Below are 22,115 nucleotides of genomic sequence, written 5' to 3' on the forward strand. Positions count from 1 at the left end.
TACCTTCTACCTTCTGGGGGTTTTTCTTCTCCCTGCCCTAGTTCACTTTACCCACTCCCCACCCGTCTTTCCAGTGGCCTCCTGGGTACCACCGAGCCTGGCAAAAGTATCGGTGGTGAAGGACTTGTGGCTCCTGCTCCCTGGGGTGGGCACACTCCTGTGGCAGCAGAGGAACTGGTGGAGCCCTGAACTCCCACCAGAAAGACGGCAGGCACTGTCCTGACCAGTGTAGTGTTTATTATTCCAAGTCACTGGGAATTATGTTTAAATCCCCCCAACAGCCTGGATTGGTGTGACACCTTTGGTGTTATCTGAACGTTCCCTCCAAGGCTGTTAGGCAGTTCAGATGGGTGGTTTAGACAGAAACCATCCGGCTGCCGCGTGTCAGCACCGCTCCTCCTCCTCAGAGGCCCTCCCTGGCTTTGGAGGCGACAGAGCCAGTGCCACACGCACCCCAAAGTGAACTCTCGGCTTTGTTTGGACCTGTCGTTTCATTTAAATCACTGTACAAACCCATGGTCTGTGACACTTAATGTGATTTCTTCCACTGCTCTAAGCACTCGACATGAGTAGGGGGCGGGGGCCGGGGTTCAGATGAGTGTAGGGACTGGTTAGATTACAGAGATACACTGCTTTCATTCTGGTTTTGTAATATGACCTCAGACCACAGGATTAATATCCACTTACATGGAATCAGCATGCATTGACTGATCCCTGCTGCAGCGGGCGTGATGCTGCGCTGAGGCTGAAGGGCCTGTCTTGGCCTCTGTAGGTGTGGAGTCAATTCACAATGAAAAATGCTAAGTGGTGAGGAAGGAGTAAGGTGAAAGCCATTGGCAGTATTAGAACAGCCATCCCCAAAGCATTTAGGATTCAGTTGATATTAGTGTTACTGCAGGAATTCTGAAGAATTTGACATCTTGATAAAGAAGTTGGAGTTTGGGCCAGGCCCTGAAGGATCAGTAAGATTTAAGAGAGCAGTGGGGATTGGCTGTCAGATTTAGCAAATAAAAATACATGGCCTGGCCAGGCGCAGTGGCTCACACCTGTAATCCTAGCACTTTGGGTGGCCGAGGTGGGTGGATCATGAGGTCAGGAGATAGAGACCATCCTGGCTAACGTGGTGAAACCCCGTCTTTACTAAAAATACAAAAATTAGCTGGGCGTGGTGGCGCACACCTGTAATCCCAGCTACTCGGGAGGCTGAGGCAGGAGAATGGCATGAACCTGGGAGGCGGAGCTTGCAGTGAGCCGAGATCGCGCCACTGCACTCCAGCCTGGGTGACAGAGCTGGACTCCATCTCATTGAGAAAAAAAAACACATGACCCATGTAACCTTTAGGAAGTATTCATACTAATTGTTATTCATTGTGTATCTGAAATTCAGATTGAACTGGCCTCCCTCTATTTTATCCAGCAACCCTCAATGGGGAAGATGTTTAAGTGGGGGATGCACGTGCATGTTCAGGGAGTGGTGAATGGGACCGGGTGGTTGTTTGAGGAGTTTCGGGCAGAGGTGGAGGGACGGCGTGGGTATGAGACGGGATCAGTGATGGTGCCAGGTCGTGACTAATGCACCTTTGGGCAGCTGCTGTGGTCCAAGTCTGCGGGCACACTATGTATTATTCCACATTTCTCATTCCCCATGACAACGAAAATGTTATTATTCCAGAGCAGATTATCTTTGATCAAAAGAAACAGCGCTGATGGAAATATGGCCAAAACTATGGCCCAGCTTGAGAGTTGATCCAAAAGGCAAAAATCGTGCCTGCTTGGGTGGAGTCAGTTGGCCATATCAAGTCCCAGAGGCTTTTCACTGTAGGACAAGCAGTGCCAGTTTTTGAGTTCCAGTTTAAATGTATGTTTTTCTGGGGTTGGTTAGTACCTGGCATACTGGCTTTCAGAAGTCCCATCACAGATCTTCAAGGGTGGTCTGTCTCCGTGCAGCTCATCTACTGTGTTTGACAAATGAACAGTCTTGGGCTTTGCCTAAGATTCCGTGGCCAGCTCACAGCAGAGCAGAGGCTAGAACCCAGGTCTCTTAGTTCTCACTCTTTCCACCAATGCTGTGGCTCCTTGAGGTCATATGTTGATAAAAAATGCCAGCACTTTCATGACAGCTCTGGTTCTCTTTGTTCAGTGCTTTCCCACCATAGCATGGTTCATATCTGAGAGTGCTGGGTTGGAACCACACAGGAAACTTGTCATCAGCATCCATTCAGATTTAGTTCTGGACAAGTGCTTTTGCTAAAGATTCCTATTACCTGCCAATTTATTAATTTTAAAGTAAAGTCGATTGGAGTTTGGGAGGCTCCGTGTTGTAAAACTCCTTTCCTCCCTCTTTCCCTCCTTTCTTTCCTTCCTCCCAAATATATTAAGCATTTGCTGTGTGTCAGGCACAGCCACAGGCACTGAGAATCCTGCAGTGAATAAGATCGAAGTCCTTGCCCCAGTAAAACTTACATTCTAGTGAGGGATACAGATAACTGATCAATGAAAAAATACTCCACCTGGTGTTAAGTGCTAGGAAGAAATTACTCAGATGCTTTCGATTCATAGATGAATCTCTTGGATAGGAGTAGAGTCAAGCCTCTTTTATACCAAACCCTATTTTCTTGTGAGCTTTCCTACGTTGAGGGGACTTAGCTGCAAGCAGTGTGCCTGGCAGAAGAAGGGAAACAGCTGGCTCCAGGTGGAACTGGGGTGAAGCACCAGATCCTCACAGGTGCGTTTGTACCCTGTGTCTGAAGCAGCACAGTGAATTCAGGTATGATCCAGGCTATTGTTGCCATCTGAGAGTAACAGTTGACAGATGATATTGTCTAAAGGAAGGGAAAGGAACCTGAACGTGTCAGGCAGTAACATACGTGCATTTCCCTGTGCCAGGCTCTGCCCTGAACACGGAATGCATTGTGTCATGTGGGTCCTCGAAATCACATGGGCATGGGCACCCAGATGGGTTGGTTTTATTATCCCCATTTTACAGGTACGGAAACCAAGTCTTAGTAGAGAAGTAAAATGACTTACCCAGGCCATAAGGCTACTTGTATGCAGCGGAGTCAGGAAGTCTAACTTCAGACCCTGTTTGCTCAGTCTCTACTGTAATTGAGGAAAAATTGAGCTGATGGTGTCAGGACTCCAACCAGAGAGAATGGGTTCCAGGCAAAAGTTGAGGCCCAACAGATAAGCCAAGGCAGCATCCCAGCATTATAAACAGAGATGCTTAGGGACAGGCATGATGTGTTAGGTGAGGTGGCTTCATTGGCTGTGGCAGCACAGCAAGGCCTCTTTCAGGTCCCAGATGGCCTTGGGTGGAAGCTGTTAGACCTTCCTTCCTCAGCCAGGACTTCCTTCCAGTTGAAGGGCTCTGTGGCCACAGCTAAGCAGGGCTGGGGCTAGGAGAAGGCTGTTTGCCACCAGAGGGTGCCTTTAGCATGCACTGTCCTTCCCCTTAGCTGGACATTAAACCAAAGTTAGAGTAGGAGGAGTAGGGACTTTGGACTCATCTGGCCCTGGTTTTGTTTTCTGTCTCCACTGCTTGCTTCTTGTGTGGCCCTTGGGTAACTTTATGGCTCCGGGCCTCAACTCTAATCTGTAAAATGGGGCTTTGCATACCCACTTTGCAGAATGCGTGTGAGCTTTCAAGTCAACAATATGCTCTATGTAAAGGGCCTACCATAGTGCGTGGTGCATGGCAGGCACATGGAAATGGTAAGGTGCATGATATTATCACCAAAACCAACTTTGAAAGTAGCCCCCATTTTTATTATGTTTGTTAGGAAAGGGCAGATACACATGGAGAAAGAATTCTGAAAACAAGCACAGGTACAGGCCAGGCCTGGGGGCTCACACCTGTAAGCCCAGCACATTGTACACAGGGGTTGGTGGTGTATGTCTATCTCTTTGGGTACTGTCCCCTGTATAAGAAACAGATCATCTCACCAAGGCCAGAATTTCTGTGAGTTATGAGGCAGGGTTACAGTCCTTTAGTTGTGCTGGGCATTGCTTTCCAAGCTGAGTTCTAAAGCACCCTGGAGGGGCAGCAGAGGAGCCCGTGGAGGCTGGGTGGTCCCTGTGGTGGTGGGACTCCCTGTCCCTGCCTGTCTCTTGGATGGTGGCAAGGGCCTTCTGGAAGAACACAGGAACCACTGTCGCTGTCAGCCCGTCTGCTGAGCTGCTCTGCTGGTGTCTTTGCCATACGATTGAATTTTTCCACTGGGAAGGGTTATTGGTGCAACTGGCAGGCGCTTTCCTGGTAAACGATATGGTGGGGCCCCCATAAACCCAGGCCCATGAAACAAATAAGTCAGCACATTGAAAATATAGCGTGGAAGTGACTCAGGCCTGAAGGAATCCATTTCTGAAAGTGCTGCCATCCCTTTCTGGGATATTTTGGTAGAAATTGATGTTTGAGCTGGGAGGAGGAGGCCAGTGGCCTGGTTACTTGCAGAGCCTTGTGTCAGAGTCGCAACATTGGCCCAGAGTTTGAGTCCTGCCAGCCCCTGACCGCGGGGTCATCTTTCTTGGTGAGGCGGCCCCCTGGCAGGCCAGCCGGAGGTGAGCCCACTGGGGCTCTGTGCTGTGGGGGAGCCGGGGTGAAGCTCTCTTTGCAGCAGATAGAGTTGACTCTACAAGCCAACTGGTAACACTTGGCTAGGGGCCTGGAAAGTACTGGAGACTCCACCCAGCATAGGAGCCTGTGGGAGTTCCCAGCACGGACGAGTTTTTCTACTCCGAGTTCTTTAGATTCCTGTGTATTTGAAATGTTTACCTTCTTCTCGGGACTTCAGCTTGTACTTTGCCCACCAGAGACCAATACCAAGCACATACACACTTAAATTTACTAGGCCACCCTGGTGACCAGGTAATTAAAGCTGCACACAGTTTTTGGAAGGAAGACTTTATTAGAAATCACGCTCCACTGTAATTCAAGAATGGGTTTCTTTATAGAGGGACACAGTTGGTGTCAGACACATGTGGAAAAGAAAAGAACAGGCCCATAATTTTGGCTCAGTACCCAGGGCCAGATGTTAAAGGTACTGACCATAATATGGCTGCAGTATTGTTAGCCACCTGAGTTTGGTGTGCTGTTTTAATTCGACCTTGTCCTTTCTCTCTGCCAGGTCCCCAGTCTATGTGAGGATCTCCTGTCTTCTGTCGACCAGCCACTGAAAATTGCCAGAGACAAGGTGGTGGGAAAGGATTACCTTTTGTGTGACTACAACAGAGATGGGGACTCCTATAGGTGAGCTCATGCCCCTGGGATGCAGCAGGCACACCAGCCACATGTGGGCTGCCGTAGGTGCCTGCTGCAGAGCACGGGGACCTTGGACTTGGGCAGCTGGCAGCCCATTCAGCTTTCCTTCCATTTGTTCCCTGCCCTCCTCTCCTTTCTTCTCTTGTCCTCCCCATTCTTCTCATCCTTCCATCTGTTATTCCAATCATGCAGCAGACGTTTGAAGAGTGCCACCCACAAGCATGAGAGATAGAGCAGTGGACCAAAGGCCCCCTGCCTTCATGGATCTTCCAGTCTAATGGGAGAGGGATGTTGTTCAAAAACAACTGTTCTATTATAATTGCATTCAGTCCTGCGAAAGGCAGTGTACAGGGTGCGCATATGATGGGGATCCTGAGGGCAGGGAGGGTCTCTGTGGTAAGGGATCTATGAACGCAGCTCTGTCAGATACACAACTCTCCTCTCTCTTTCCGTCACCTCGCCCAAGGCTGTAAATAACTAAGTTGACATTAGTCCCTGCCCTGGGTGTCTGATCACCAGGTCTAGCATAGGAGACACATTGGGTAACTGATAACCGTATGATGTGATTCATACAGCCAGTGCAAAGTCTGTTCAGGGTGGGACGGTAGCACAGAAGAGGCCATGGTCAACTCCAGGAGGACTTCCTGAAGGAGGTGATGTCTGAGCTGGGTTTTAAGGGCATGTAGGAGTTATACCTCTATTTTTTAAGAGTGGGAATCCTTAAACTGGCCCAGTGTTTCCATGATGAATTGCAGTAGTCACTGCCTTGGAGAATGGTAGAGGAACACAGCCTGCTTTAGGTTTATTTGGAGACCACAGAACCAGGGCTGTCTTGAAGCTTCACCCTGATGCTCTCTTTGGAGATGGGGCAAGGCTTCTGGGAAGTCAAAGCAGGAAAAATGATCAGGAGTCAGCCAGCGTGGGCTTCAAACCAGCACAGCTCCCTGTGTCAATGGGACTTTGACAAATCACTTATTGTTGCTGGTCTTTTAGTTTTGTCGTCTGTAAAACGGAAATAATAGTATTTGTTTACTCAACAGAATGCTTCCTGAAGAAAATAAAGAGGACAGTGGGAGGGAGGGAGAGGACGGGCAGGCAGGGAAGGCTCTCCCACAAGTGGGAACTGGAGGATGAAAAGGTCCAGGTCTGGGGAAGAGCCTGCTGGGTGCTGAGGCCCTGGGTGATGAGCTCACCAGGATGGAGCTGGCAGAAGGCCAGAGGTGGAGAAGGCAGTGAGGGGAGGGCAGTGAGGGGAGGGCAGTGGGGGCAGAGATGAGGGAGGAGGCATGGCCAGGGCAGGTCTGGCAGGGTCTTGAAGGCCAGGCTGAGGGTAATAAAAGTTAGCACAGGGTTATTTATTGGGGGGATAAAAGAAGTAACACACGTGAAATGTTGAATGGCACAGACATTGTCATATACTTAAAAAGTTTAATACTGACTTATAAGAGACTAGACAACAGTTTTATAATCATGTCCCTTTCCTAGCTTTAAATGGAAATTAGGTAGAGAATATATTTTGCCCTCCTTCAGACCACAGACTAGAGTTGAAATGGTGAGAAGTGGTGAGATTTGAGGTCACTTTTAAAAGTAGAGCCAGCGGCCTCTGCAGGTAGGCGGGGATGGAAGAAGAGGAGGTGGGGTGTGAAGGGTGATCACAAGGCTTCGGACCTGAGCCACTGTTGATTGAGGTGAGGAGGACTCGGGGAGGAGCTGGCATAGGGACACTTTAAGCTTGAGAGGCCCATTAGATCAAAGTGGAGATACCAGGTAGGCCGTGGATGTACCATGTGGAGTTCCAGGAGAGAGGTTTAGGCTGGGGATGTGGCTGCAGATGTCCCAGCATATAGATGGTGATACAGCCCTGAGGCCGATCAAATTCATCCTTGAAGGGCTCATTCTGTGCCTGGAACTGCTGGTCACAGCATGGCGTCCAGGTGCTGTCCTTGGGAGCATCTTGCTCTGTCGCCCAGGCTGGAGTGCAGTGATGCGAACATGGCCCCCTGCACAAGACCATAGGCATGTATCACCATGCCCAGCTAATTTTTTTTTTTTTTTTGAGACAGAGTCTCACTCTGTTGCCCACGTTGGAGTGCAGTGGCACGATCTCAGCTCACTGCAACCTCTGTCTCCTGGGTTCAAGCAGATTCTCCTGCCTCATCCTCCCAAGTAGCTGGGATTATGGGTGTACGCCATCGCTCCCAGCTAGTTTTTGTATTTTCAGTGCAGACAGGGTTTCACCACGTTGGCCAGGCTGGTCTTGAATTCCTGACCTCAAATGATCCTCCTGCCTTGGCTTCCCAAAATGTCAAGATTATAGGCATGAGCCACTGCGCCCAGCCCCAGCTAATTTTTTTTGACTTTTTTTCTCTTTTTTTTTTTTTTTTGGAGAGATGGGGGCCTCATTTTGTTGCCCAGGCTGGCCTCGAACTCCTAGGTTCAAGCAGTCCTCCCACTTCAGCTTCCCAAATTGCTAGGATTACAGGTGTGAGCCACATTGCCCAGCCAGGGAGCCACTGATGAAGTGGGTGGACCAGCCCTTAGAGAGAGAAGTCCAGTGAAGATGGTGAGTGGTCTGACAGACCAGGGAGCAGGCAGAGAGAAGTATTCTCGCCCGGCATGCAGTTCAGGGAATGCTTCCTGAAGAAGGTGTTCCTTGAGCTGGTCTTGCTTAATCAACATCATTATTATATTTATTATTTCCACCTAAAAACTCCAGTTGACTGTGTAAGGCAGCTGTTCTGCAGGAGCTGGTGGAAGGACGGGATCATGTCTAGGTCCGTGGCCAGGCCAGGCTCTGCGGGAGACTTGGTACCTGCAGCCCTTCCAGGTCACCCCTTTGTCCCCCCACCTGCATTCCTGAGGCCCTACCACCAGCTCTGGGGGATCTCAGGCCTTTAGAGAGGAGCCTGGGGTGTGGAGGCAGAAAGTATGTCTTTCTTTCTCCTCTTCTCGATATGAAACTTCAAGGTCTTCTGATTCTGTCCACAGATTTCCATCCTGACTGTGTTTGATGGTTTGCTTAAATAAGATCCTTATGGTGTGACTGTTGCCAGCAGCACCGTTTGAAACCTGTTAGCTGAAACAAAAAGCCTTCTCGGAGGGAAATGAAAGGCCTGACTTTTGAAATCTAGGCATTCCTGTCCATCTGTCTTTTTTCAAATGGCCTCCATTTAAGCTCTTAAGTGTGTTCTGAGTGCCCCTTCCACTAAGAATATTCTGGTTAATGTTATGATATTTCCCTCAGCTACAATTACCCTGGCTTCAGGACTAACAGCTTGAAATGCTATCGTCTGTGAGCCAGTAGAAATGTGAGTTACAGGCTTCTTGCAAATTGCAGGCCCCCAGTCTGCCCGAAAGATGGGCTCTTGTGTCTAATCAGGGTGCCTTGAAATGAACGCCACTTGGGTCGGGTCTTCCCGGCCTACAGGAAGGCGATGGCTGTCATCGAACTGTGGGAACGGTCCTGCGTATGAGTGTGCTGCAGAGTCTCAAAGGGCCACCCAGGGGAAGGAGGGAATTGAGCTCCACACCCTCAGATTCTTATCCACTCCCCCGGCCAGCAGAAGAACCAAGCCTTGTTTATAGATAAATCATGGCGACAGCATCTTTTCACCTGGATCTTTGTCTCTGAGATCTGATGAGAGGCTTTTGTTGATTTGGTGTTTTTGTTTTTTAGTGCTTAGGTGAGGCTGAGGCAGGAGAATCTGCTTGAACCCAGGAGACACAGGTTGCGGTGAGCTGAGATCATGCCACTGCACTCCAACCTGGGCAACAGAGTGAGACTCTGTCTCAAAAAAAAAAAAAAAAAATTAGCTGGGCATGGTGGTACATGCCTATGGTCCTGTGCAGTGGACCATGTTCACATCGCTGCACTCCAGCCTGGGCGACAGAGCAAGATGCTCCCAAGAAGGACAGCACCTGGGCGCCATGCCCGTGACCAGCATGAAAAAGCCAGAAAGCTGCTCCATCTCTTGGTTTGGAGAAGTGGAACACCAGCAGAATTCCCCTTTCTTCCTCTCCCGGGCTGTGAGGCTTCGGTCCACCAGCAGCATCTGCTTGGCACTAACTCAGGGCTGGGTACTGGGGACAAGGGCAGGCAGCACAGGCTCTCTGCTGTCAAAGACCTCTTGCAGTCGAGGGTGAGGGAAGAAGGGCAAGGATATGACAGGCATGAGGATCAACATCTGTGTGAGAGGGAGGAGGGAGTGCTTGGTTCTGTTGTCGTGGGGGGGCAGGGGTGCAAGAATTCATGCTTTTTTATTTTATTTATTTACAACTGTGATTGGACAAGAAGAATTCATTCATTTTTTTTTTTGTTTCCCCGAGATGGAGTCTTGCTCTGTCACCCAGGCTGGAGTGCAGTGGCGCGATCTCAGCTCACTGCAGCCTCCACCTTCTGGGTTCAAGTGATTCTCCTGCCTCAGCCTCCTGAGTAGCTGGGATTACAGGTGCATGCCACCACACCCAGCTAATTTTTTGTATGTTTAGTAGAGATGGGGTTTCACCATGTTGGCCAGGCTTGTCTCAAACTCCTGACCTTGTGATCCTCCCGCCTCGGCCTCCCAAGGTGCTGGGATTGCAGGTGTGAGCTACCACGCCTGGCCAAATTCATTCTTAAAAACATTTTTTTTTTTTAATGAGCATGTAGTTGAGTGCCAGGCACTGTTCTAGGTGCTGAGCAACCCGAAGAGAAGATGACTCTCTTCTTCTTGCCCCCTCCTAGCAAGAAAAGGCTCTTGCCCCCTCCTAGCTGAGGTTCTAGAGTGAGCTATCTGCATTCAAATTGATGCCCATTAAATAAAATTAAGAATTGAGTCTCTTGGTCATACCGGTCACATGGTAAGTATGCAAGTAGCTACACATGGCTAGTGACTTGTTTTGGACAGCACAGATTTAGAACATCTCCATCGTCTCAGGAAGTTCTGTTGGGCAGCCCCGTTTCAGAGGGAGGAGCGACAGGCTACAAGAACTGACAGGTCAGCCCGCGCTTGGCTTCTCAGGAGAACTGAGGCATCTATTGTGGGCGGCACGCCTGTCTTCCCAGCCATCTGGGGTCCCAGCTTGTTGACAGTTTCCTTCCCATGGTGTGCGATGGCCCAGTGTGACCATGAAAGCTGGCTGCTGCTCATGGGGCAGCAGGGGGTGTCTCACCCCATTCTTGCAAAGTCTCTACCAAAACTGCGGTGAGCAGCAGAAAGTGGTCAGCTTGGAAACAAGGATTTCCAAGGCTCCTTCTGCTTTGAGGTGATCAGGAGTGTAATGCCTGCCTGGAGACTCTTTGGGGACACCAAGCACAGCAACTCTTCCCCTACATACGGTTTGTGAACCAGCCTCTGAGAAAGCTGCCTGCGGGTGGCTGGTGGAAGAGGCCGCCCAGCTTATTCTGGTTCCATACTCCATGATCTACTGATGTAGGTGCCTGGTGGAGCATCACTTACCAAGAAGAAAAATGTCTGTGTGCAGAATTCTTTAAAACTGGGGTTTGGAAGATGATGAGCATACTTTTTTTTTTCCTTAACATGCATTCCACATCACAATGATGTGGTCAGGAGGGGATGCAGAAAAGGCATTGTGGGTCTCTGACAGTGGAAACAGCGAGGCGTTTAGACCAAGAGTGTGAAGGACTTTTTCTGAATTCCATGTTGTCTTCTCTGTCTTTTCATTCCTCTCTCACCTTTTTAATTCTGCTACTTTCTCTGAACACTCGGCCCTCTGAACCCCACCTGCAGGAATTAATGAGTAGATCTTTCCCTTATAACCCCCTTTCCAGTTCTCTGTGTGATTAAATGCTTTCCTGATGTGGCAAAATACATTTCAAGAAATACAGCAAGTCTTTTGGGCTGCAAAAAGACTGGTTCTCATTACTTAGCAGTCTTCATATGTGTGCATAGCTCTTGGATGTTGGAAAAGCTATCCTGTGTTCACGTGGAGAACCTGATTGCTCAGGTTTTCTAATGTAATCAGCATTTCCCTGTGGAGCTGTGTCTCTTGCCCGCCTCTGTAACTGACAGCTCTCTTCTTAACGCTTACTATGTAAGAAGGTCTTAAAGTTTATGTAGAGCCTCCAGCAAATCAGGGAGGAGAGAGGGGCATCTGTTGAACTATAAGGTGGTGAACACATGGCCAGGCGCGGTGGCTCACACCTATAATCCCAGCACTTTGGGAGGCTGAGGCAGGCAGATTACTTGAGGCCAGGAGTTTGAGACCAGCCTGGCCGACACGGCCAAACTCCGTCTCTACTAAAAATACAAAAATTAGCTGGGCCTGGTGGCTTGCACCTGTAATTCCAGCTACTCAGGAGGCTGAGGCACGAGAATCGCTTGAACCCAGGAGGCGGAGGTTGTGGTGAGCCAAGATCACGCCACTGCACTCCAGCCTGGGCGACAGAGCGAGACTCCGTCTCAAAAAAAAAAAAAAAAAAAGAAGAAAGAAAAAAAAATAGATGGTGAGCACAAAACTGAGAAAGCGGGTAAGAAAGAACTAGCATTTGTTGAACACTGACAGTCTGGCAAGCTCTGGGCTGGGCACTTGATCTGCTTGTCTCATTTCTCATGACAACCCTGTGTGCGGAGCAAGTAGCAGCCGCATTTTACGCAGGAGAAAAGTGAGGCTCAGGGAGTTGGGACACTTGCTGAGCATTCACAGCCAGTGAGAGGTGGAGCACGGGCGTGTGCCCCAGTCTGCCTGCATCAGAGCCCTTGTTCTCCAAACCTCCAGAAAGCCCTGTTTGTTGCCAGGACCCAGAAAAATCTTTGCTGGAGTTAGCGGCTTTGCCTCCGAGATTTCAGATAGCCAGGGCTCAGGCTCCCTGCTCGCTGGCCGTGTCTTCGTGGAACGATTCATGGTATATACTTTTCCTTCCTTCCCTCCAGGTCACCATGGAGTAACAAGTATGACCCTCCCTTGGAGGATGGGGCCATGCCGTCGGCTCGGCTGAGAAAGCTGGAGGTGGAAGCCAACAATGCCTTTGACCAGTATCGAGACCTGTGAGTCATTTTCTCCTGTTGCACTTTAGCGCTTGTGAGTTTTGAGAGGTAAATCCTAAGTGGCAGTGTTCTATCTGGAATCTGTTACCTGGCCAAGCATTCTCCCTTGAATCTGTTACCCGGCCAAGCATTCTCCCTTGAATCTGTTACCCGGCCAAGCATTCTCCCTTGAATCTGTTACCCGGCCAAGCATTCTCCCTTGAATCTGTTACCCGGCCAAGCATTCTCCCTTGAATCTGTTACCTGGCTCACCTAACTAAAATTGGGAGCCTCCCATAGCAGGATGCAGGGCACTCGTTTGGTGGTTGGGTTGGTTATGAGATGACTCGGTCATAGAATGCTACCAGACTTCACTATGTGCTGTTCCCCTGCATCGTGATTCATAATAACAGCAGGTGCCACTGGTACAGTGCCTACTCTGTATAAGAAACAGTGCCAGGTATTTCTACATAGCATCTCAAATCCTCACAAACATAGCTAGTTTAGTCCTCGTTTCTCAGATTAAGAAATTAAGACACAGATTAAAGTATTTGTCCACAGCAAGGGGTAGAGCCAGGAATTAAAGTCAGACCTGTTTATCTCCAAAGGCCCCTATGGATTTTTTTGCCATACCACACACTCAGTTCTGACCTGGAGCTCAGGGGCCTCTGCCTCCAGCTGCTCCCAGGCCAAGATGAGTGCAGTCCTTACAGAGCAGGAGCAGAGCAGCAAACATCTTCCTGAATCCTGAGTTGTTTGTAGCCTCGGCACCTGCCTTAAAAAGCGTTTTGCTAGATCTGTTGAGATTTCTTCCTGCTCCGTCTAATCCTGCCTCTCAGCACCACAGCACCAACATGTCACTTAATTGTTCAGGCTTACAAGGAAGGGCTCCAGAGAAAGTTAGCCATAATCGACAGAATCTCATTTATAATTAAGCTCTATACTGAAAATACAGCAAAACTGTAAAATAGGCAATACTAATTCAAGTTGGCAGACTTTTTTCTGTCAAGAACCAGATCCTAAACGTTTTAGGCTTTGCAGGCCACATAAGGTCTCTGTTGCTGCTTCTTGGTTTGTTTTCTGTTGAACCTTTAAAATGTAAAATTCACCTCTTGAGCTTTGAGGTGGGTGGGGCTTGGCCCCCAGTCTGTAGTTCTATTATGTACGAATATTTTATATACATTATCTTTACTTCTTAACAAGAACCTCTGGGGAAGATGGTTTTGTTCCTCCTTTTACAAATGAGACCAAGGTTCCAAGAGGTTAAATGACTCACACAAGACCGCAGGACATGGAGGTGAAAAGCTAGGATTTGAACCCATATTCATCTGAAATTCCCACAAATTGTTGATTTTCACAGTTAAAATAGGCTTTAGTCTTTTAAAGGTTCTTACATCTAGAACTTTGTCCTATTGTAGAATAGCTCCTTCCCCAGTGATACTGAAAAGCTGACTCATTGCTCTATGGTAGTTTACTTGTAATTGTTTTTTACTATCTTCTTTTACCTGCCCATTTGGTAAGAGGCCAATCCAGCTATTAAACAAGAATGCCCAAGTAGAATCGGTTTAATATTAAAGTGATAATACTGGTAATAAAATAACGATGGTGATGATAACAGTTACCAGTGGCCATGCAAGTGGGCCTCCAGGTGTTCTCAGTCTCATTCGGTCTTCACAAGAACCCATGAGAGAGGGTTATCCCCCTCTTACAAACGAGCTGACAGATCAGAAAGGTGATATAACTTACCCAGGTTCACAGGGCTAGTTAGTGGTGGAACTGGGATATCAAACCATCCTTATCCAGCTCCAGAGTCCAACATCGATTTATTTACTCAGCAGACATTTGAGTGCCTCCCATGAGCCAGGTGCTCGCTGAGTACCAGGGATGCACCTCGTACGTGGCAGATGAGGCCCCTGCCCTCACCACACTCCACTGTGGAAAAACAAACAGTGGACAAGTGAACAAGTCATTGCTGCTGGTGATAACAGGGAGCAGCTGACTTGTTATGTAGAGCGGCCCATGAGGCCTCTTGAGGAGACACTTGACTGAGTTCTGACATTGAGGAAGCCAGCCAGGCAGGGGGGCTGGTTGTGCCAGGGTCTCTGAGGCAGGGGCAAACTCACCTGTCTAAGGCCCTGAGACTGGTGCCCCTTAATGTGCACACACAGCTGTCAACCAGCAAGTGCACACCCTCAGCCTCTTTTAAATTGGAAGTCAATTTGAAAGAGATTTGGGCAAAATTGGCCCCTTTTATATGTAAGCTTCTTGGGAGCCATCTCAGGATACTCCAGGAATACAGCCTGCCCTTTCAGCTAAGTTTGAAGGTGGAAGTGGAAAGTTCCCCCTTGAAAGTGTTTGCTAGATTTTCCGCCAGCTTGGGAGCTAACGTGCCATGCGTGCCATCCCCTAAGCCTGAGGAAGTTGCCTGGCCTCACCCCTTCTGTTCTATGAGGAGGCTGTACTCTGGCTTATTACTGGGCTGCATGTTGAGATATGGAGGTGGGGGGATTCTGATTCTTTATGAGACTTAAGTGTTCATGTTGTTACTCCCTTAATAAAGTGAATCAGATGTGTTGCCTTACTTCGCCATTTAGGGCCAGCCTTGGGGAAGAGCCCAGTTTCATCTTGGACTTCTGCTTCCCTTGTTCTCCCTTCCCATCTCATCGTTCACATATGTAATGATTACATGGTGTATGGTTCTGCAGGGGCTTTTTTGGCCTGTTATCATGAGAATTTCCCTACTATCATTAAAACTCTTCAGAATAATCACTGAATCCTTACAGTGACTATAGGACAAGTGGGAGTTATTCCATTTGGCAGCTGATGAAGCTGAGGCTCAGATAAGTACTCAGGCTGGTTAACACAGCTAGAAAACCACAGGAGCCGGGAGTCATAGCTAAGGCCTCACTCTTCACGCTGCCTCTGGTGAAGCCTTTCCCTTCCTTGGGAAATGTGTATTTGTAAGGTGGCTTTTGATTTCTGTGTGCCTTTGACTTGCCTACACACTCCTCTCTGAAGGTAAACTGACTCGGGGGAGTTGAAAGAGGGGTGACAAGACAGCATCCTGCCCCCAGTTGGGGGTCGAACTGGATAACCCAGACCCCGAGGGTCTGCAACAGTGTGTAGTGGGATCCAGGCTGGTGCCGTTCTGTTCCCAGCACCTCAGGAGGAAGGAGGAGAGTGGCCCCGCAGGAGAGGCAGGAGGCCCTTCCTTACCTTGCATGTGCAGGGGCAGTGGGGCCAGGCTCTTCCTGGGTGACAGGGACCGCAGACCACCAAAGGGACAGCAGTTGGAGCTGCCATCCGGGATACCAGAGGCATGAATTTTGACTCACCCAGTGCCATCGGAGTGTGCTGAAGAGCTCTCTCTCCTGGGACCACATGCGAGGAGCGTTTTCCCAGCTGAACCACATGTGACGAACCAACCCATTTATAGTCTAAAAATTATGAGAACGAGTCTCTTTTTTTTCTTTTTTAAAAACATCTTGGTACATTGTGGTACATTGCTCATCTCCAGAAGTTCCCATTCCCAGAGTGCCCCGCGAGGCTGTTGGTGGCCACATAAGTGACCACAGCAGGCCCTGGAATGCAAGATCTTTTCCCCATGGCTTTGGAGCAGAGGGGAGTCAGCTGGGTGGCCTTGTCTCCTGAGGGGCATTGGCCAGGGTCACACTCGGTTTTCTAGGGACCAGGCTGTTCCATGGGGTGGAGAGGCAGTAGGCCATCCCTTTCTCTTCATCTTTTATCTAGCCCTTCCCCATACAAACACTTTCTCACAGAAAGACTTGTTTGTTGTCCCCTGAGCAAGGCCACAGCTCTCCCACCTGTCTTCTGTTCAGGTTGGCAGATGGGTTCAGGCAAGGGTCATTCTGAGAGGAGACCTCCACCCAATGCTCCCATCTGCTGGCTTGGTCACCCTGAGCTGCTGCCTGAGGGGCCAGGAAAGTGGCTGGTGTCCCCGGCCCGTGAGAGATGGCCGGAGCCTCAGCCAGACCCACCCTGCCAGGAGAAAAGGGGAGTGGCTGGAGAAGCCACCCCTTGAGAGCAGGCTGGGCTCGCCCTTGTGCCCAGGAGGGCTGCACAGGTGCAGCTGCCACTTTCAGGCCACACACTTCAAGCTAGAGCTTGGCCTGCGCCCCTGGTGGTTGGGGGTTGGAAGAGCAGACTGTGTTGACAGGGTCTTTAATTCACAACGATTCCAGGTGCTTCTGAATTGTTGGATCCTGATGAATCGCAATCAGGACTATGTTTGGCTTGAGCTCCAGCCTCATGACCACCAACCCCATTGAATGACTGAGAGCTGCCAGGCTCCTGCCACGTTGGAGCTCAGAATCCTCCCGTGGGGACACCGTGCTGCAGCCAGCCTCCAGGGAGCCACTTGTTTTATGGCCTAAAAAGTCTCTTTATGCTGGGAAGGTCACACTGGACTTTGCTCACACAGAGATTTGACCCAAGAAAAGGAATAAAGAGGCCTTGGATACCCTGTCTTGCCCCTGTTCCTGCCCCCGCCGTACCCTGCTGGCTCATGCCAGAAGACTGGACTTGCTGTCTGTGGGCATGTTTGTTGTCGGCTGACGTAGCACCCACAGGCACTGGCCGTGTGTGTGCCACAGTCAGGAACGAGGTGCCTGCCCCCCACCCATTAACCCATTAGCTTTGTCCTTACTCCTTGAGGCCCTGCTTGAAAAGATTAATGGTGCTTTGGGAGGCTGAGGCAGGAGGATTGCTTGAGGCCGGGAGTTCGAGACCAGCCTGGGTGACATAGCAAGACCCTGTACCTCCAAAAAATAAAATACAAACATTAGTCAGGCATAGAGGCACACACACACATAGGCCTAGCTACTCAGCTGAGGTAGGAGGATTGCTTGAGCCCAGGAGTTCAAGGTTACAGTGAGCTATAGTCATGCCATCATACACCCAGCCTGGGTGACAGAGTGAGTCCTTGTCTCTGGAAAAAAAAAAAAAAGAAAACTAAAAAATAAAAAATATGTGAAAGGAGACATTGGTAAAGAGATAGGCTTGAGGGTCCAGAGACCTAGAGCATGATCCAGGCAGCCCACGGGCCACACCAGCCTCCTCAGATAGCAGAACTTACCGTCTCCCCAGAGGCTCCCTCTGCCACCGGAGAGAAAAATCTTCTTCACTGGATCCTGAGGGAAAGATGTAGATTCTGTCTTCAGGCTCTGGGCTTTGATCCCTGGCTCTGTAAAGGCTCTGACTTTGTAGGAAGTTGGATTTAATCATAAGCACATGGAATCAATGTCAGAATGATGGAGCTGGGCCAGGGGACGGGTTGACCAGCAGGCCTTTCTGGCTTGTGACTCCTTGGAGATGTGGCAGCCCCTCTCCCCTGTGGATTGAAAGGGCTAGCAGTTGGGAACGTGACTCCTTAAGGTGGGCAAAAGGCGAGTAGGGGTGCAGGGGGCTGAGCCGTGTGTCCTCACGGCTCTCTCTGAAGTCCACTAGCTCCTGGCTTGCCCTGCCTCTGCTGGGTCCCTGCGGCATTCTCACGTCCAGGTCCGTTCCATGCTGATGATTCCCTTCTCTGCCATCCTCAGGGGCAGAAAGAGATCATAGTAGTACTTTCCCTAGGAGAGTAACTGTCACTACCCAAACAGCCTTGTTTTTAGATGAAAAGAGCCAGTTTGCGCAAATGCTTAGGAGATGACAAGCACATTTTGCTGGTGTGCTGGGGCCAGGTGAGGGTATTATCTGCTCGCAAGTCACCGTCATTTTCATCACTTCCCCTCCCAGCCAGCCCACCCACCTGGTCCCCAACATCTAGGCTATTCTCTCTACCAAGCCCCGAGATGGTTTTCTGCCTGTAATTGATGGGCCTGGCTCATCCAGGGGATGTCACGAGAACTGAGCACTGAGGCAGAGGGGAAGACAGCCGAGCGGGCCGACTCCTGGGCAGCTGGCTCGGAGGATCATTTGACACTCTTTCTCAGCAGAGCCGACTCTGCTTTCTTAGGTCCAAGCCTAGGCTAGCTCATCAGTCACAAAACCTCATCTTTTGACCTAAGTGATCTTTCTTGGGAGAGACTTAGAAGTGGAGACTTTGCTGTAGGTCAGGCACCAGCAGCTGTCAGAGGAACATCTTGCTGGTGTAAGCGACCAGTGGGCTGCCATGAACCCCAAGATTAACACTTTGATTTTTCAGGTTCCTGGAGAAGACAGGAAACCTTCCCTGCTCGAGCTTTCACATCAAGTCTGGCCCTGGCCTGTGTCGGCCCCGGGTTCTGCCTGGGACCAGATGTTCTGACCAAAGGGCTGGTACTGCCTTCTTCCAAAGATGATTACTCCCATCTGCGCCAGACATCTCGCCCCATGCTCTGAAGTCCTTGGCTCTTGGCTTGGAGCAGATAATACCTTCAAACATGCGGTTGCAATTTATTGGCCTTATAAGTTAATTTTAGTGGGTGTGCAATTGATTGAAATCAAAGTCTAATGAAGGCCAGAGTCTGGGGAGTGGAGGAGCAGGGTGGGAGGGTATTTTGTGTCCTTCCTTGCTTCAGTTCTGAGATAATCTTCAAAAGCTTTAATTAGTTTTTCCAATCAGCCCTCCATGTCTGGAAGAAGTTTATAGAGTGAAACAAGGCTGGCGTCCTCATGGCAGTCCCAGGGCCCAAGGGCCTCTCCAGGAGTGGAGCAGCCAGGAGCTTGGTGGATGGGCCCCACCCCCCGGCCCGGGCTCCCCAGCACCTGTCCCCTCTCTGGGCCATTTCAGAACTGCAGTTGTTCCTGCTCCTTCCTGCCATTTGATGTTTGAGGAACATTGGCCCAGGAAGGGCAGGATGTCCATGTTCACATGTGAGAAATGTTTGCACCTGATTTCCGGGGTCCTTGAAACTGCAGGTTCCCAGCCCCAGACCCCTCAGGGCACCCCTTCCTTGGGACGTGAGTGTGGAGGAACTGCAGGCGATAGGGGGAGATTTTCCAGGGAAAGAGTGCAGAAGTGTGAGCGGGCAACTGAGGTGCTGGGGGGCTTCCCAGGCAGAAGGCACCACCACCTCCCACCAAAAGCCTCTGACCCTCACCCATGGCGTCTGAGGCCCAGCCACGGAATGGAGAGGACCTTGGCTTTAAAGAGCTTTGGACTGGATTCTCTATTTGTCTTTTCTTGCTGACTGACTGTGGGCGAGTGAGTTAACCTCTCTGAGCCTCCGTTTCCTTACCCATCCTGCGGGCTGAGGCATCACTCAGTGACACACTGTGCGTCAGGCCCCTGCTGCACTCACGCCTTGCGTCCACCCAGCACCTTCCAGGCTGCTGGGTGACAGGGCTCTTTTAATTGTGCAGCAGGTATCTGTATGTGCATCTTACATTCTGTACCTGCATCTTACATTCTGTGCGTTTATGATCACAGATACGGGACCATTTGGGTGGCGGACCTGATGGGGTAGCAGGCTTCGTGATCATGCGAGAAGGCTGTAGTTTCGGGATGGGGCTCTTCCACCACCTCCCACAGCAAGGCCTCCAGGAAATCTCTGTCTCAAAAATGGAATTAATGATTCCTACTCAATCCACATCATCAGGGTGTAGTGAGGCTGAACAGAGATGCTGGTAGTGCCCATCTGCAGTGACTGGAGAGAGAATCCTTGGGATCGGTCACCAGGTCCTTAATGAGAACCTGCCGGGGATGGTGTCATGTGCCCAGGGTCAGTGGCAAATGTGTCAGGCCCAGTCCCTCCCTCATGGGGCCCATGTTTCAACACAGGAACAAGTCAACAGATGAACACAGTACTTGCACAGTTTGATAAACGCTGCAAAGGAACGAGAGCTGGGTCCTGCGGTGGGGAAGAGCAAAGGGTGTGGATGTTAGGGAAGGCTCTGAAGAAGGAACTGTGGGTCGGTTACAGGGGGGTTGCCCTTGAGTGGAAAGAGCTAACAGAGCTGGCCTGAGACTGCTGTCCCTCGGAGGCCTGCTTGCCAGCTTGGCCCACGGCTGGCAGCTGGGAACTTGGGTTTCAGGAGGGCTCTTACCACTCCCTGATAAGAGTGACTTCTGACGTCTGAACTGTGTGCAAACAGTGTGGCCTTCCTTCTCCTTTCCTTGTGGGCATCTGAAACTTCACCGTGTGCTAGGTAGAGGGTGCTTAGTAGTACAGCCCTGGGCACTGAGTCCCTGGCTTGCTTCACCAGTAGACAGTACTTCACACATGCCGTCAAGCCCATCCCTGGGGGGAGTGTATCATGTCCTGTGTGACATCATGGAGCAGGACGTTGAAAGCTGGTGCCTGGTTTCTCAGGACCCCAGCCCCAGCGCCTTCTCCCTCAGCCTCCTTTGCTCTGTTCCCTTCAATAACCCTTGGCCCCGAGGGCAACTTTGTGCCACATTCCGTGAGTCCTTGTAGCGAATTATGGAGCCTCGGGTGGTCTGGGGATCCCGGGCACAGCCCTGTACTGTGATGGGAGAGGACAAGGACAGTGCCCTGAGCAGTGGGAACCACCTGGGCCACGCCCTGAAGGGATTCCCAGTGGTTGTGGGCAGTGAGTGGAGGCCGGAACAGGACAGGGCGGTGGGGAGAGGCGCCCAGGCCTGTGGGGTGCGGGCTCTGGGTGTCATTCTGGGAGCCTTGGGAAAGGTCTGGAAGGTTCCAAGGGTAGGACAGCTCTGATGTGCATCCAAAGAAGTTCCTTGGAAGTAGTGTGGAGGCTGGATTGGAGAGGCCAGGAGCAGGAAGGGCCTGACAGCTCAGCTAGAGTGGAGGGCTGCTTCCCTTGCTCTGGCTGAGTGAACTCTGCAGTTCCAGGTGCCCCGGGGGCTTTTTCCACCACTGGAAACGGCCAGGCCTGCGGACTCAGAGCCCCACTGGGAGGTGGGCAGAGTAAGGGGAGTAACGGAGAATGCTTAAGAACATCCTGGAGCTGCAGGGACGGTTTGGTTGGGGACATCCCCCTTCACTCCCTGTCCCTTCAGCGAGGTCTGTGTTCTCATTTCCTTGCCTAGAGGTAGGACCTTTCCCCAGATGTAAAGGCCTCCAGAGGGATCCTGTGACGGGCACCGCTTGCCACTCATCTTGTACTCGGGACAGCAGGGTGGAGCCAGGCCGTCTCTGGCTTCTGGCATGTCCACAGTGTAATTAGCACTTGGGTTTGAACATGTTTGTGTCTTCAGCCATGTGCGCACAGGGCCTCTGAGAACCCGCCCTGCCTGCTATGGGACACCGGCTTGCCACTGCCTAGGGCTTGTGAGAAAGTGCCAGAAGCACTTAATGGGGAAACCCAAGCCCACCTCTATTGTGTTGTTTTCACAGAGCAGAGAGAAAGGTCTGGAGAAACCTCACAGCTTTGGAGGGGTAGAGCTGAGCCTGCTTCCTGCTCTCACGGTGCGTTTCAGCTCTTTCGTGACCACTGCTCCTAGTAGGGGTGTCTGCTACAGTTATCAAGCCCCTAAAGAGTGGATCTAGACAGGCTTGCATGTTGCCCCCTGTCCTGGGGTCCCCTTTCATCTGGCATCCTAAGGCTGCAGGCCAGTGTCTGGTTGCTTGGCATGTGCAGTCTGATTTTCATCTGCTGAAAGAAAGTTAAATGGAAAACAGGAGTGTGCAGAAAACAAGTTTGCTTATGAACATGATCCCCGCGTCAGCGTCAGGGACTCTGATGCCTCTAGAATTCTTGGGTTCCTCTAACCAGATGGCACACAGTCACTCTTTGGTTTGGGCCGTTGCACATGTTGGAGTGAAACTCTGCTGCTGGAAGCAGGGACCAGCTCCCTCCCTTGGTCAAGCTCCCCCATCCTGCCAGAGACCCTGCACTCCCCTCACTGAGATGTTTCCCAGGCTTCTGTGATGGAAAACTGCTTTGTGCAAGTATCAAGAATAGGTGCGGTGGGGCACAGTGGCTCACACCTGTAATCTCAGTGTCTGGGGGCTGAGGTGGGAGCATCA

The 22,115-nt window shown here is 50.6% G+C and overlaps 1 protein-coding gene across 2 annotated transcripts in view; it reads left to right on the top strand.

Moving 5' to 3' along the window:
* Positions 1-22,115, top strand: part of CAPZB (capping actin protein of muscle Z-line subunit beta) — a 146,623-nt gene that overhangs the window by 94,641 nt on the left and 29,867 nt on the right. For both annotated transcript variants that reach the window (XM_034956957.4, XM_034956949.4), the window contains exons 3-4: positions 5,124-5,245; positions 12,130-12,243. In XM_034956957.4, coding sequence (XP_034812848.1) covers positions 5,124-5,245; positions 12,130-12,243 — 236 coding nt within the window. The remainder of the gene's footprint in view (positions 1-5,123; positions 5,246-12,129; positions 12,244-22,115) is intronic.

This window comes from Pan paniscus, chromosome 1, assembly GCF_029289425.2.
Source record: "Pan paniscus chromosome 1, NHGRI_mPanPan1-v2.0_pri, whole genome shotgun sequence".
In the NCBI taxonomy this organism is placed as follows: domain Eukaryota; kingdom Metazoa; phylum Chordata; class Mammalia; order Primates; family Hominidae; genus Pan; species Pan paniscus.